The sequence below is a fragment of the Poeciliopsis prolifica genome, unplaced genomic scaffold (genome assembly GCF_027474105.1).
Source record: "Poeciliopsis prolifica strain line A6 unplaced genomic scaffold, Auburn_PproV2 SCAFFOLD044, whole genome shotgun sequence".
In the NCBI taxonomy this organism is placed as follows: domain Eukaryota; kingdom Metazoa; phylum Chordata; class Actinopteri; order Cyprinodontiformes; family Poeciliidae; genus Poeciliopsis; species Poeciliopsis prolifica.
Window position 1 is genome coordinate 1,760,150 of NW_026562419.1, and position 16,919 is coordinate 1,777,068.

The 16,919-nt window shown below is 41.3% G+C and overlaps 1 protein-coding gene across 2 annotated transcripts; it reads right to left on the reverse strand.

The window, feature by feature from the left end:
- Positions 1-1,318: 1,318 nt before the first annotated feature.
- On the reverse strand, positions 1,319-5,430 carry LOC129376586 (Fc receptor-like protein 5). Of its 2 annotated transcripts, none has more exons than XM_055056181.1 (5): positions 5,396-5,430; positions 3,456-3,716; positions 3,121-3,381; positions 2,655-2,786; positions 1,319-2,049 (listed from the first exon to the last, which is right to left on the reverse strand). In XM_055056181.1, the coding sequence occupies exons 1-5, from the start codon at positions 5,424-5,426 to the stop codon at positions 2,000-2,002; spliced, it is 735 nt and encodes a 244-aa protein (XP_054912156.1). In that variant the 5' UTR covers positions 5,427-5,430; the 3' UTR covers positions 1,319-1,999. The 2 variants fall into 2 exon arrangements, with proteins under 2 accessions (XP_054912156.1, XP_054912157.1); XM_055056182.1 differs by having other exon boundaries at positions 3,456-3,746; positions 5,396-5,428.
- Between the last annotated feature and the right edge of the window lie 11,489 nt (positions 5,431-16,919).

Consider the following 16,919-nt stretch of genomic DNA (forward strand, 5'->3'; position numbering starts at 1 on the left):
CAGGTTGGACCAGTTGGACTTCCTGTTTAAACCTGCAGCTAAGGGAAGAGAGAGAAAGAGAGAGAGAGAGAGAGAGAGAGAGAGAGGGAGAGAGAGAGAGAGAGGGAGAGAGAGAGGAGAGAGACAGAGAGAGAGAGAGAGAGAGAGAGACAGAGAGAGAGAGAGAGAGAGAGAGAGAGAGAGAGAGAGAGAGAGAGAGAGAGAGAGGGAGAGAGACAGAAAGAGAGAGAGAGAGAGAAAGAGAGAGAAAGAGAGAGAAAGAGACAGAAAGACAGAGACGCTCCGTTCACACTGCTACCTGAAGAGACCCAAATCTGTGAGATTTGATTTTTCTTTAGTTTTTGTGGTTGTTGTTCACACTGCGATCTGTTTGTTTCTTCTGTGTGAACCGCAAAGGACCTGAAAGTGCTCCGCATGCGCAGTAGAGGGCGCACTAATATCACATAAAGCGCCTCCAATGTTTTACCAACAATCGCCATACAAATAGAAGAAGAAGTGGTCGTTTGCGGAAGTAAAGGTGGAAGCTAATACTGTAGCACATTTTACTATTTTGAAGTAGTTGTCAGACCGGAGCCAGCATATTAACAGTTTAATCCTGATTATAGTCCGCTATAGTTTTTGTTCCCGTTTGCGCGTATCAGATTATTGACGTTGGTCGATGATAGTATCCGATAGTATCAGATATCCGATATGGTATGATTCTCTCTCTTTTTAAAAAAAATATCATAATTAGTGTCTGATCGGTAAAACTAATCTATTAGGACATCAGTCGCTATTTTATTGGACAAATATCAGATTCTGGATCAAACTGACAACAAAGTTGTATTGTGACTCACTTTGTAACTATTTATTTATGATTCTGTCTTGCTTTGCATTTTTTTGTGTTCCTTTTGCTTTTTATTATATTTGTCAGTATCCTTCCCAAATATCAGAAATAGTTGTAGTTTTCAGATGAGAATAAATTGGATTCATGTTTTTGTTGCTCCAGGCTGAGATCTGTTTTCTATCTCCAGATGGAAAACAGTTCAGGATCTCCTAAAGTCCCGGAAAGTCCCAGAAAACACAGAGTCCACACAGAGTGGGAAATATCCCACTCTGAACACAAGGCTGAAACAAAGGTGTGGACAATTCTGAAATCTGGCCACCAGATGGCGCCAAATAAAGCAGAAGACAAACTGAGTGCATTTACTTAAAGTTTCTAGGATAAACCAAAAATAAAAAGTGGAATTGTAGAAATATGTCTAAATACAAACACCATGTTTTCCACACAGTTTTTAATTTTGTTTAAAATAAAAAAATAAAAACAATTTGTCTCAAACCCAGAACAACAACAACAGAAAAAAAAACATTAATGCTTGATTATTTACATGTGCTGCCAAAAAACAAACAAATCAAATGAAAAATTGACTCATCTTTATATATTAGCTTAGATCTATTCTGCCATGTAAGTAACAGTTCCTGCAGTCTGCCAAGAAGCTACAACACATATTGTTGCAGAATAAAATGATTCTTTACCCTAAAAGCTCTGATAAAAAACATTGTTTATTTTTATGGAGGATCTAAATACAAACAGCAGAAACTAACACCACAAAACACACAGTGAATTTCAGGAACTGGCATGACATCAGAAATAGGAAGTGAACTAAATACAAACAAAATAAGAAACTAGACGAAATAAAACAGAAATGTGATAAATAGGAAGAGAAATAAAGGAAAAAGCAGTGGAGCTCAGCATGAACAGTAATTCTAACTATAGTGGGTTTAAATGCTGAAAACGCCAATGAAGTCTTTTCCTTTGATTATATAGAAGAATGTGAACTTATTGTTTGGTCAAAAATACATTGGATATTTACTATGGCGTTTCCATGACATACAAATTTCTTGGTTGAATTAAAATGATTTTCCAGTGGTCTGAATAATTTTGGGTTTGATTATAATACACAGAGAAAAACAAGATAAGCTTGATTAAGTCTGAAGCTGACGATGCGTTCATGAGCAGTCAGTGGTCTGGGCAGAGCTCTGAACGTCTCCGTTTGGCCTCAGCTCGGTCTGCAAAGGAAAGTAGAACAGAAAACATGGCGGCTTTGCAATGAAATCATAAAGACATGAATGTTTGAGGCAAAATGTATTAAAAAACAATTTCCAATGCTATTGCTTCATTAAGCCAGGAGTGAAAGGCCTGAATGCAATGATTGTCCAGAGTCATCAGTAAGGATGTTTTTCTGTCCCACATTAAAACTGATGGTTCTGATTTTCACATGAATTCATTTCAGATTCTGAAGCAGCAAAGCAGCCCAGATCATCACAGCCGTCACCGTGCTTAGCTATGAGGTTCCTGTTTAGTTTTAGGTCAGATGATTCATGATTTACATGTTTTCCAGTCTCTCTGTTTTTATTGCTGAGTCATGAACTCTGACCTTAACTGAGTCTGGGGAGCTTTAGATTTAATTATGGGATATTTTATGACCTCCTGGAGTAATCATCCGAGAACTCTTAGAATGGTAAAAGTTAAACGATAAGTAGCGATAATTGTTCCAACTTATCAACAATTATCACATTATTCACATCTTATCTGCTACTGAACAGCTTCAAATGTTATTCCTGTTAGAAACGTCTTTATTTACCACATTGTTCATGTTTTAATGTCTCCTTACCTCGAGCCCAGTTTCTGTATATGATCAAACACATAATGAAGATGACGGTGTAGATGATGAACAGCACAGTGGTGATCAATATCATCAGTAAAGGAGGCGTATGAGGCGGATCGGCGCTTTTGGGTGGTTTAGCTTTACACAGAGAAATATGAGACATAATTTACAAAAAATGTCAGTGTGATTTATTAAAGCTTTACCGAATAAAATATGATAAATAAACATATTAATTATTACAGCCTAAATTAAAATGAACTTGAACATTGAAATAAGCCGTAATATATCTGTGAACCTTAAATCTTGCTTTCAAACTGACTATGTATTAAAAATGCATCAATTGGCATTAGTGGTTTACATAAATCACTTTGTCTGCATGACTTTTATTGTTGCAGATTTACAACTTCAGTCAACAGGTGGTTATGTTTGAAAGTGTGACATTTAAATATGTTCAGTAAGTGATGATAGTTACGCTTGACGTCCAGCCAGGCGTCCAGTGACTCTCCTCTGCTGGGATGTTTGCACTTGTAGAAACCTTTGCTGGACATCGACACGTTCCGTAGGATCATCTCTCCTTCAGGCTCCGTTCCAATAAACACACCGTTTCGGTAGAAGGTAGCAGAGAAATGCGATGAAGATGTTGGATCATATCGTTCTTTGAAGGAGCAGCGAAGTGTGACGTCGTCTCCCACCGTCACAGGAAGTGCTGGACTCTCCAAGATCACAACACCAGCTGAAATGTTTTATTGAAATGAGTGCGTTGTCAAAAGTACAATACTAATAAAGTTTTAATGAAAAAGAGCTCACTGTTTATTGTGATGTTGAGGACGTTGCTGCACTCTCCCTGCTCAGACTGGCACCAGTAAAGCCCAGTGTCTGATTTGTAGACACTGTGGTTGATGCAGGAGGAACCATTCGGGCGGCCCCAGTATTCACATGAAGTTAACTTATTCGAGGCATTTCTCATCACCGTCCAGTTGCCGAAGTTTCCTGGTACTGAACAGCTCAGCTTGAAGGCTTCATAACGGAAGAACTGACGTCTGTTGGGTTCGATGCTCAGTGTGGCGACTGCTCAGACATGAAACAACAGAGAAGCAGCTGTGGGTTCGACATCATTAGGTTAATGGTTAGACCTACATAGACCTTACTTTCATTTAAGCATTGAAACTACTGAGTTATTGATTGGCTCTTTTCCAATGAATCACTACAAAGCTGGTTAAAAAAACACGATGACTTCCACTGATGTTACATTTCTACACCAACATGCTCCTTGTTACACTCCTACCTGTTTGGTTTCTGTGATTCTGTGGAATAAACCTACTTTCTCATGGTTTCAGTCTTATAGTTGGAGAGTATTGCTAACTGTATTACTACTTAACAACCACAGCAGAGTTTCAGTACATCAGCAGATTTGAAACCTTTTTATGGGTACAGAATAAACGTCATTTGAGGAGTCGTTTTGGTGAGGTTGAGAATAAATATGTTTTCTTTCTATCTCTGTTAGCTAGCTGCTAAGCTAAAGCTAAAAGGAATGACATGTTAGGCAATGCCCTGAAAGCTAAGACTACAAGATACTAAGAGCTGGAGAACGCCGTCTTTGGGCCGTAACTTAGATAGAGGCTAACAAAGGAGATCACGACTTCTTCTGGGAAGCCATTTTGACTGTCAACTCTTAAAGGTAGCAGGTCGTAATGGACCAGCTGACTCTTCTGTAACGGCATACATGAAGAACTCAGCATGGAGATCAGATAATTATCCACAGTACGAAGGAAAAGCATAAAAAATGATCCATGATGTGAATTTTTTGCTTGTATTGTTTGCCTTTCTCCCATGCTTATTTCACCAAATTAGTGAAAATTTGGTGAATCTGAGAAAGGTATTCTCAGATTCAACTGATTAAAACAGTGAATCAAGTTAATAATACTTTGACGCTGTGGTTATGATTAACCATGCTTAACTGTGTAAGATTAAAATATAAATATATGGTTCCTGTGGGAAAGGTGCCCTGGACGAACCCCTCCTTCTGTTGCACACCAGCCAATTAAAATGTGAGCAATTATGTTTTTATTTGCAGCAGAAAGCAGGTATAGTAGCCTCTCAGTTCTCAACAGAAACAAAGAGAAACTTACCCGTTACACATGTATACAAGTAACAGCAAACTTGTTCAGGGGCAACTGACACACAAGAGATGTTATTTGCTAGTTTTTTGGGTGGGTCAACCCTTTTTTGATGCTGTCCTGGGAAAGAGCCGATTTAATTCATAACAAAAACGGCCAATATGAATGATTTAAAAAACTAAAAGTTTTTTTCTGTCTCAAACCAAGCATGTCTGAAGATTTTCAGGTTCTTATATTTAGGAAGGTTTTTATTTTATTTTAAGTGTTAATTCAGAAATGCCTCTTTCCATCCACTTCCTACGGAGCTTCTGTGATGAAGCGACAGTCAGAGTAATTTGTGCATGTGAAGCATTAAGTTCATACTTAATGCTTCAGATGTACACACGCAGCACGACTCATGAAAACTGAGAAATGATCAGCTTGTGTTGCTCTCTGATGTCAGAAAACTTTCACCTCTCACAGTCTTTCATGTGGCCCTGTTGTGTTGAGCCCATAATGCACTGCTGTGATTGAACTACTGGATGACCTTTGGTCTGCATAGAGACCACAATAAGAAACATAAGAAGCTATACAAAGAGAGAAAATCTTGACTGAGGTGTTGAAAGTAAAAAAAGAGGAAGGTATTCTCACCAAGAAGCAGGCAAACAGATCCGAGCTCCATTGCAGACCAGCTCTCAGCTTATGATGGCTTCCGCTGTGTTTCGAAGCTCAAGCCTCTTCGCCCACATCCTGTTGAATTTCAGGTTTTAGATCTCCACTGAAAGTACGCAATCACAACTTCAGAATGAAGGTTCTTTTATGTTTGAACAATGTAAAGTGTATGAGATGCATATCTTCACAAAGCTGTGCAAAATTTATTCTGCAAAGAACTGCTGGTTATAAAGTGCAACAGTTTCCAGCTGAAATGGTTGAAATTTTTTGTGAATGACTGTTTAAAATCTGTTCCTACAGAAGAAGATGCAGTGCACATAGTGGAGAGGCTGACTGGCAGCAGTCACAGGGCTCACATCCATCCCAGAAGAAAGCAGAGCAAAGAAATCAAGGATCTGGATTTAGACACAGATCCAAATCCAGATTTGGTCCTCTCTCTCACAGTTTCCAAGTGAGAGAGAGGACTGGATTTACAGTGGTGCAGATGAACAGAGGAAGCACAACTTGATCATTTCTCTGATGCAAGTTGAGAACAACATTCTGTTTAAAACAGGAAAAGAATAACATGCTACATGATGCTTTCATCCTGGGAAAGGCCAGAGTCGCCCCTCTTAAGAAAACTTACAATCCCCAGGCTGGAACTGATGACTGCTGCAGTTTGCAATCCAAGAGAACAAACTGCTGCAAAAACAGTTTCAAATAAAGATGGAAAAACTTGTTTTATGCACTGATAGCACAACAATACTAAAATACATCTCCAATGAAATCAGATGATTTCACACCTTCACTGCAAACAGCATTTCTGTCATTCTAGAAGCAACAGATGTGAATCAGTGGAGAGATTTTCCCTCCATGGAGAACTCTGCAGATTAATCACTGAAAAGCAGAAGATGATAAATGGACCACAATATCTCCACAGGTGAGAAGAAGAACAGCTAAACTGGATGGGATCATCCTGCAGATGAGCCAGAGGTCAAAAAGGTCATAACAGTGAGTGTTAATGTGAAGGAATCACAAAGTGCTACAAACTGATGCATTACTTTCCATCAGGTTTTTAAGCCTTAAAAGCTTAAAACCGTGTGATAAAGACTGTTGATCATTTTCTGCAGCAGAGGGCGCACTGTTGCAGCTGATGACTGTCTGTGTATGGCAGGCTGTTACAACATTAATTTCACCGCACTTACATTCCAGATATCTGAAATTGGTTTGCAAGTAAATTGATCTCGCTTTTTGTTATGAGTCATAATTCTGTTTAAAGATACTTTGAAGTTATTTAACATTAAACACATAAACTCTTTTAGGTTTTGTATTTGTCAGACACAAATAAAAAGGAAATTCTTCAAGTCTATGAAGTTTTGTGTTCTCTATATCTTCCACATTGCTGAGTTTTTCTACATTGTGGCATCAGGGCAAGACGCCAAACCTCTGTTTCAACACTAAGGAGCTTACACACAATTCTGAATTCAGAAATCTAAAAATGTAATTCTGACTTGCCATAGATATGTTTTATGGCAGGCTGTCCTAACATACATTTGGTTTTTGACTATCCTTATTACATTCTGCATGTGCATGGTGGTCCTCTCTGGGTTCTCCAGTTTCCTCCCAGAGTCCAAAAACATGACTGTCAGGTTAATTAGTCTCTAAACTCTCTCTAGTTGTGAGTGTATGTGTGTGCAGGTTGTTTGTCTCTGTCATTAAATCATCATTTACTCTCCATGTCAAAAAATACAAATATATTTAAAATATCTTTAACTGATTTAATTTAATTAGAATTATGACTAGTCAAAACTAAAATCGAGATATGTTGAAATTACTTCATGTCTAATCATAATTTAATTGTAGATTTCTGAAATGTGTATTTCAGATGGTCAGTAATTCATTGTAGATATCGAGAATTGAAGTCTCCATACAAGTCAATGGTAAATGTGACGTCATATCTGCTGTTCAGAATGTAATTAGAGAAATCTCAAATAGAAATGTTGCCTAGACAAAATATAATTAGAGAAACGTTAAAACACTAAAACGTGTAGTAATAAAACAATTTGAGATATCGGGAACGTAAAGGCGGTAAAACCGAATTTATGCTAAATTGGCTTGCCATACGGCAGATAACGCTTTAACTTTCTATTTCCTTTATCTCAATCTACAGACGTGGAAAATCTCCGAGGGGAAAACTTGATATTAAACTGTTTTCCTGAACGTGTTAAATATCCGGACCTGAAATCTGAATCTGAGCCACAAACTGATCAGTTTGTAGTGAAACATTGAACTATTTCATTCTGAAACAAGGAAATGAAGACCAAGGTGAAATTAAAGCTGCAAGCAGCCTCGAACGGCCCTCGCAGCCAAGCGCCGCTCCGGCCTATTGCCACCGCGGGGTACGAGGAACCGCTGCCTCACGTCAGCCACCACAGAAGCTCTCACGCAGTTTTCAGCTCCTCGGCCCGCACCGCGGAAGCTGTTGCTCAGTTTTCATCAAAGCTGCGCACGTGCTAAGACAGAAGTTGTTGCGCAGTTTCCGCGCCCGTCCACCAGGCGGTACGCATCTATGCGTTCGGCGGCTATCCTTGACGATGCAAAAAAATGTGGTATAGATTCATTGCTTTAGCGAGGAAATATAGCTGGCGGATTAATGTAGGACGCGCAGTGGAGTGAAAATATATTTCAATGCTGTTGTTCTCTTTAGAGGTCAACAAAGGTCATACGTATCCAATTTGGCGTCAGTCGGATGATCCACGTGTCATTTACAGCCGATCGTATGCACATAGCGAAGTACTACAGTTCGTCATTTTTCATCATTTTCAGCTGTGTTTCTAAAGCACTCTATTTCATTGTTGGAGTAATACTTACTCAGAGTGGCGAATTACTGAAATGGTTTGTAAGAAGTAAGAAAACGCTACATTTACTGCATGATTTAATTCAACAAAAATTATCTGAGACATTTCTATCCTTTTAGAAATGTCATGGCAACACACTCACAAAGTTTTCACGCCCATCCGCCGGTGGATCTGTTTATCATCAGTGGAGGAACACTGACACCTACTGGCGAAATACTGATATTGTTCTTCATCCTGATTATCTGCTGTTTCATTTGTGGAGCAATACTGACCCCAAGTGGCGAATTACTGAAATGGTTTATAAACGGCAAAAATGGGATCAAAATCTGAACTTCAATCTAAAATGGCCGACTTCCTCTGGGGTTTAGACCATGGCTCCAAGAGACTTTTTTGTAAGTCCTGACATGGTACACATGTGTACAAAGTTTCGTAATTGTAGGTTAAAGCATGGCTTGGGGCTGATCATTTTAAATTTTCTAGGGGGCGCTATAGAGAAATTGGGCCACACCCTACAAATATTGTGATGGATTCCTGTCGGGGAGTGGATGAAGATCTATCCTTGTGAGGTTGGAGCAGCTGCGCCCAAAAATGTGGAATTGAGAGCCAAACGTATGGCGATGGCGTTACAGGACACTTCGCCACGCCGCCACGCCCACCTGCTCCATCGTAGCTGGTCGGGATTAGAATCCTCAACACACCAACATGGCTTCTGTGTCTGGGCACAGTTTCATGTTGATGAGGTCAAAGGGGTCAGATAGCGACCTTTCACAGTAAAACATTACACTTCCTGTTCTCAGGGGGCGTGGCCTAAGTGATGTCATCATTCGACCATACGGTATTGTAGGACACCCGATGATGATCAATAACAGTAACTTTGGTGCCTCTGTGAGTTTCTGTGTAGGAAATATAGCAGTTTATGTTTTTATGGCGAGTAGGTGAAATTTGACCCCTGCTAACCCTCCTTCAGCATTCTCAAAAACTCACCGTTTTGATAACTTTAGATGGGACATGCCTTATGAACAGACTGACCGAGTTTGAACCCGATCAATCGAAATCCCTAGGAGGAGTTCGATCAAATACGGAGGCTGTAAACGGCAAAAATGGGGTCAAAATCTGAACTTCAATCTAAAATGGCCGACTTCCTGTGGGGTTTAGACCATGGCTCCAAGAGACTTTTTTGTAAGTCCTGACAAGGTACACATGTGTACAACGTTTCGTAATTGTAGGTTAAAGCATGGCTTGGGGCTGATCATTTAAAGTTTTCTAGGGGGCGCTATAGAGAAATTAGGCCACGCCCACCAAATATTGTGATGGATTCCTGTCGGGGAGTGGATGAAGATCCATCCTTGTGAGGTTGGAGCAGCTGGAACAGAAACTGTGGAATTGAGAGCAAAACGTATGGCGATGGCGTTACAGGTCACTTCGCCACGCCGCCACGCCCACCTGCTCCATCGAAGCTGGTCGGGGTTGGAATCCTCAACACACCAACATGTCTTCTGTGTCTGGGCACAGTTTCATGTTGATGAGGTCAAAGGGGTCAGATAGTGAAAGTTCACAGTAAAACATTACACTTCCTGTTCTCAGGGGGCGTGGCCAAAGTGATGTCATCATTCGACCATAGGGTATTGTAGGACACCCAATGATGATCAATCATAGAAACTTTGGTGCCTCTGTGAGTTTCTGTGTAGGAGATATAGCAGTTTATTTTTTATGGCGAGTAGGTGAACTTTGACCCCTGCTAACCCCCCTTCAGCATACTCAAAAACTCACCATTTTGATAACTTTAGATGGGACATGCCTTATGAACAGACTGACCGAGTTTGAAGCCGATCAATCGAAATCCCTAGGAGGAGTTCGATCAAATACGAAGGCTGTAAACGGCAAAAATGGCCTCAAAATTGGACCTTCAATCCAAAATGGCTGTCTTCCTGTGATACTTGCACTATGACATTAATTGTAAATTTTGAGCGTCCTGGGGAGCTCTACAAGTGTACCAAATTTCATGTCTCTAGGATAAAGTAAGTGAATAGCAAAGGGTCCTTTGAAATTTCTAGGTGGCGCTATTGAGCCATTTCTTGTGGGATTTTTGTGATGACCTTAAAAATCAAAATTTTTAAACAGGCTTAAGGCCTCCGCCAAGTTTGGTGAGTTTTCCAATATGATAAGGCCCCCAAAAAGCCCCCCAAAGAGGTGGGAAGAAAAATAATAATTAAAGCTGCAAGCAGCCTCGAACGGCCCTCGCAGCCAAGCGCCGCTCCGGCCTATTGCCACCGCGGGGTACGAGCAACCGCCGCCTCACGCCAGCCATCACAGAAGCTCTCACGCAGTTCAGCGCCTCCGCCCGCACCGCGGAAGCTGTTGCTCAGTTTCCATCAACGCTGCGCACGTGCTAAGACAGAAGTTGTTGCGCAGTTTCCGCGCCCGTCCACCAGGCGGTACGCATCTATGCGTTCGGCGGCTATCCTTCAAGATGCAAAAAAATGTGGTATAGATTCATTGGTTTAGTGAGGAAATACAGCTGGCGGATTAATGTAGGGGCGCAGTGGAGTCAAAATACATTTCAATGCTGTTTTGCTCTTTAGAGGTCAACAAAGGTCATACGTTTTCAATTTTGCGCCAGTCCGATGATCCACGTGTCATTTAGAGCCGATCATATGCACATGGCGAAGTAATGCATTTCGTCATTCTACACCCCAATGCGGTTCGGTCAGCAGCCAACATTCATAGAGTTCATCATGTTATCGTTTTTAGTCAGTATTCACATGATGAAACCCATATAAATTATAGAATAACAGTAAAACATACAGCAGAAAAAACATGTGACTGCCTCTTAAAAGTGGGCGGGGCTACAGTGAGGTCATCAAGTGACCATGGAAATGTGTTCAGGGCTGTTCTCTAGAAAGACAGAGGAAGTGTGATGATGCAGCTGTGATCTTGCATTTGGAAGTCATTTAATGTTGATGTTTCATGGTAAATAGTGAAAGTTTTACACTAAGCCACACCCACATGCTTGATGTTAACTACAACTGAGATGTAAATGCAGTGCAACTTTAACGTTATCGTGAAATGAGTCAGGAAAATGGTGAAGGTTAAAATGTACCAGTTTAATAAACCGCACTGTTCAGTAATAAACCAAGGGCAATGCACAATAACAGAGCACAGTTAACTTTCAGCACATTAGAACAATAGCACAGGCTGAATCCCATCCATTAATTAGGTATTAATCACAGGAAGTGCTGCAACTAAATATTACAACCCCAATGGATCTGTAAAAAGATACTTAGCATTTTCTCAGAGCTCTTTCAAAACGACATTTTAAACATCTTCTATACATAATAACAAACAACTCTGAATGTATGAAACTGGATGTATCAAACACACTATTCAGTTTATTGAATTAGTCAAGCGCTTCGTTAGCATTAAAAACGTTGCAGGCCTCAGGCATTGGGTTAGCATCCTCCTCAGAATAACTGTTCCAAACATGACGGCTTCCAGAACCAGCAGGAAGGAATAAATTACTCACCGCACCGCGAGTTACGACTGTTTAAACGAAAAGCAATGGCTCTTTGCACCTGCCGCGCTGACGTCACAACTGTATACCCGAATGCGGCTCTTTTTTCCACTTTCAGAAACTATGACTGCTATAAAAGACAAAGTCGTACTTAAGACACAAATAAAACAATGTACTTGTTTAAGTTTTCATGGATTTCCAAGCCATCCTCAATTAAGACAGCTTGTAAATATTCGTTGCTACAAGTTAAAGCTACCACTTGAAGCTAACGCCGTACAAACCGCTCTAAACACTGTCTTAATGAGCCATTCACAACAAGCATGCAAAAGTAATAAAACGAAATAACACAGAAATCTTAAGCAACACGGCCATATTTTTCTAAAAGTAATAACTCTGAATCTGAACAGTCAGCTGAACTAGAACTCCGATACCAGAGTAAGCTCTGTGCTCGTTTTTCTTCGTCATACTTCAAGCAAAAAGTCTGAACTGTAATCTGCCCCCCACCCCCTCTCCAGTTAACAATAAACACACGTAATATGCTTGAAAATAAGGCACAAACAGTGTCCGTTAGAATGGCTGAGAAATCTTTAGATAATTAAATAGCAGATTTTTACTAGAAAGCTAGCAGGCTTGTGCTAGCAGTTTAAAGAAAATAAACTCACCTTCATATCTGTGAATGTATAACGAGGCGAACATCTTAAAACCTTTCTTTGCCTTACTTGTTGGGGTTTCGGATCGATGTACATTATTAATTGTTACCTTGGAAAAACATTTCAGCCGTGTTTCCCGAACGTGTAAGCTGAGGTGCAAAGAGCCCATTAAACTTCTCCAACTCCGGTCCAACAGAGCCTTCTTGCTCCAAAGCGTGGTTCGTATTTGCAACTCCAAAATCCAAGCAAAATGTTGAGCGTAATCCAGTTCTGTCGCTCCAAAAAGCAAGCAAAATGTTCAGGAAAACTTTGCAGCTCCAGCTGTCGCCGGCTGACTGTTAATACGTAGCGTCGATCTGTTTTCTCATTGATGGAGTACCACTGCCTCCTGCTGTCGCAATACTGGTATTGCACTAGCAGTACCAGTATTTCTCCACAAGGTGCCAGTGGTACTCCATCAACACTGACCCCAGTGTGTTCTTACTTCGCTGTGTCATAAGTTTTGCTGAATGACTTTGTTTGTATTATTTCTAGCAAAAATGAATGAATGTTTGTACTTTAACCCACAAAATAAACTTATATATATATAAAAAGTTATAATAATGTATATTTAAATAATTAATAACAACATAACCTATGGGCTGCTGTTTTCTAGGGGGCGCTATAGAGAAATTAGGCCACGCCCTACAAATATTGTGATGGATTCCAGTCGGGGAGTGGATAAATATTCATCCTTGTGAGTTTGCAGCAGCTGAGCCCGAAAATGTGGTATTGAGAGCCAAACGTATGGCGATGGCGTTACAGGTAACTTCGCCACGCCGCCATGCCCACCTGCTCTATCGTAGCTGGTCGGGGTTGGAATCCTCAATACACCAACATGTCTTCGGTGTCTGGGCACAGTTTCATGTTAATGAGGTCAAAGGGGTCGGATAGCGAACGTTCACAGTAAAACATTACACTTCCTGTTCTCAGGGGGCGTGGCCTAAGTGATGTCATCATTCGACCATAGGGTATTGTAGGATACCCGATGATGATCAATCACAGAAACTTTGGTGCCTCTGTGAGTTTCTGTGTAGGAGATATAGCAGTTTATGTTTTTATGGCGAGTAGGTGAACTTTGACCCCTGCTAACCCCCCTTCAGCATACTCAAAAACTCACCGTTTAGATAACTTTAGATGAGACATGCCTTATGAACAGACTGACCGAGTTTGAAGCCGATCAATCGAAATCCCTAGGAGGAGATAGATCAAATATGAAGGCTGTAAACGGCAAAAATGGGGTCAAAAACCGAACTTTAATCCAAAATGGCTGACTTCCTGTGGGGTTTAGACCATGGCTCCAAGAGACTTTTTTGTACGTCCTGACAAGGTACACATGTGTACAAAGTTTCGTATTTGTAGGTTAAAGCATGGCTTGGGGCTGATCATTTAAAGTTTTCTAGGGGGCGCTATAGAGAAATTAGGCTACGCCCACCAAATATTGTGATGGATTCCTGTTGGGGAGTGGATGAGGGTCCATCCTTATGAGTTTGCAGCAGCTGGGCCCGAAAATGTGGAATTGAGAGCCAAACGTATGGCGATGGCGTTACAGGTGACTTCGCCACGCCACCACGCCCACCTGCTCCATCAAAGCTGGTCGGGGTTGGAATCCTCAATACACCAACATGTTCTCTGTGTCTGGGCACAGTTTCATGTTGATGAGGTCAAAGGGGTCAGATAGCGACAGTTCACAGTAAAACATTACACTTCCTGTTCTCAGGGGGCGTGGCCTAAGTGATGTCATCATTCGACCATAGGGTATTGTAGAAGACCCGATGATGATCAATCACAGAAACTTTGGTGCTTCTGTGAGTTTCTGTGTAAGAGATATAGCAGTTTATTTTTTTATGACGAGTAGGTGAACTTTGACCCCTGCTAACCCCCCTTCAGCATACTCAAAAACTCACCGTTTAGATAACTTTAGATGGGACATGCCTTATGAACAGACTGACCGAGTTTGAAGTCGATCAATCAAAATCCCTAGGAGGAGATAGATCAAATACAAAGGCTGTAAACGGCAAAAATCGGCAAAAATGGGGTCAAAATGGGAACTTCAATCAAAAATGGCTGACTTCCTGTGATACTTGCACTATGACATTAATTGTAAATTTTGAGCGTCTTGGGGAGTTCTACAAGTGTACCAAATTTCATGTGTCTACGATAAAGTAAGTGAATAGCAGAGGGTAAAAAAGGGTGTTTTTCCAATTTCTAGGTGGCGCCGTAGAGACATTTCTGTTGCAATTTTGCTACGACTTTAAAATACGTAAATTTTAAACAGGCTTAAGGCCTCCGCCAAGTTTGGTGAGTTTTTGAATATGATAAAGCCCCCAAAAAGCCAATTCATTTGGGTGGAAGAATAATAATAATAATAATTAAAGCTGCAAGCAGCCTCGAACGGCCCTCGCAGCCAAGCGCCGCTCCGGCCTATTGTCCACCGCGGGGTACGAGCAACCGCCGCCTCACGCCAGCCACCACAGAAGCTCTCACGCAGTTTTCAGCTCCTCCGCCCGCACCGCGGAAGCTGTTGCTCAGTTTTCATCAAAGCTGCGCACGTGCTAAGACAGAAGTTGTTGCGCAGTTTCCGCGCCCGTCCACCAGGCGGTACGCATCTATGCGTTCGGCGGCTATCCTTGACGATGCAAAAAAATGTGGTATAGATTCATTGCTTTAGCGAGGAAATATAGCTGGCGGATTAATGTAGGACGCGCAGTGGAGTCAAAATATATTTCAATGCTGTTGTTCTCTTTAGAGGTCAACAAAGGTCATACGTATCCAATTTGGCGTCAGTCGGATGATCCACGTGACATTTACAGCCAATCATATGCACATAGCGAAGTACTACAGTTCGTCATTTTTCATCATTTTCAGCTGTGTTTCTAAAGCACTCTATTTCATTGTTGGAGTACTTACTCAGAGTGGCGAATTACTGAAATGGTTTGTAAGAAGTAAGAAAACGCTACATTTACTGCATGATTTAATTCAACAAAAATTATCTGAGACATTTCTATCCTTTTAGAAATGTCATGGCAACACACTCACAAAGTTTTCACGCCCATCCGCCCGTGGATCTGTTTATCATCGGTGGAGGAACACTGACACCTACTGGCGAAATACTGATATTGTTCTTCATCCTGATTATCTGCTGTTTCATTTGTGGAGCAATACTGACCCCAAGTGGCGAATTACTGAAATGGTTTATAAACGCCAAAAATGGGATCAAAATCTGAACTTCAATCTAAAATGGCCGACTTCCTCTGGGGTTTAGACCATGGCTCCAAGAGACTTTCTTGTAAGTCCTGACATGGTACACACGTGTACAAAGTTTCGTAATTGTAGGTTAAAGCATGGCTTGGGGCTGATCATTTAAAATTTTCTAGGGGGCGCTATAGAGAAATTAGGCCACACCCTACAAATATTGTGATGGATTTCTGTCGGGGAAAGGATGAAGATCCATCCTTGTGAGTTTGGAGCAGCTGGGCCCAAAAATGTGGAATTGAGAGCCAAACGTATGGCGATGGCGTTACAGGTCACTTCGCCACGGCGCCACGCCAGCTGCTCCATTGAAGCTGGTCGGGGTTGAAATCCTCAATACACCAACATGTCTTCGGTGTCTGGTCACAGTTTCAAGTTGATGAGGTCAAAAGGTTCAGATAGCGACCGTTCACAGTAAAACATGACACTTCCTGTTCTCAGGGGGCGTGGCCTAAGTGATGTCATCATTCGACCATAAGGTATTGTAGGACATCCGATGATGATCAATCACTGAAACTTTGGTGCCTTTGTGAGTTTCTGTGTAGGAGATATAGCAGTTTATTTTTTATGGGGAGTAGGTGAACTTTGACCCCTGCCAACCCCCTTCAGCATACTGAAAAACTCACCGTTTTGATAACTTTAGATGGGACATGCTTTATAAACAGACTGACTGAGTTTGAAGCCGATCAATCGAAATCCCTGAGAGGAGTTCGATCAAATACAAAGGCTGCAAACTGCAAAAATGGGTCAAAATCCGAACTTCAATCCAAAATGGCCGACTTCCTGTGGGGTTTAGACCATGGCTCCAAGAGACTTTTTTGTAAGTCCTGACAAGGTACACACGTGTACAAAGTTTCGTAATTGTAGGTTAAAGCATGGCTTGGGGCTGATCATTTAAAGTTTTCTAGGGGGCGCTATAGAGAAATTATGCCACGCCCACCAAATATTGTGATGGATTCCTGTCGGGGAGTGGATGAGGATCCATCTTTGTGAAATTGGAGCAGCTGGGCCTAAAAATGTGGAATTGAGAGCCAAACGTTGGCGATGGCGTTACAGGTCACTTCGCCACGCCGCCACGCCCATCTGCTCCATCGAAGCTGGTCGGGGTTGGAATCCTCAATACACCAACATGTTTTCTGTGTCTTGGCACAGTTTCATGTTGATGAGGTCAAAGGGGTCAGAGAGCGACCGTTCACAGTAAAACATTACACTTC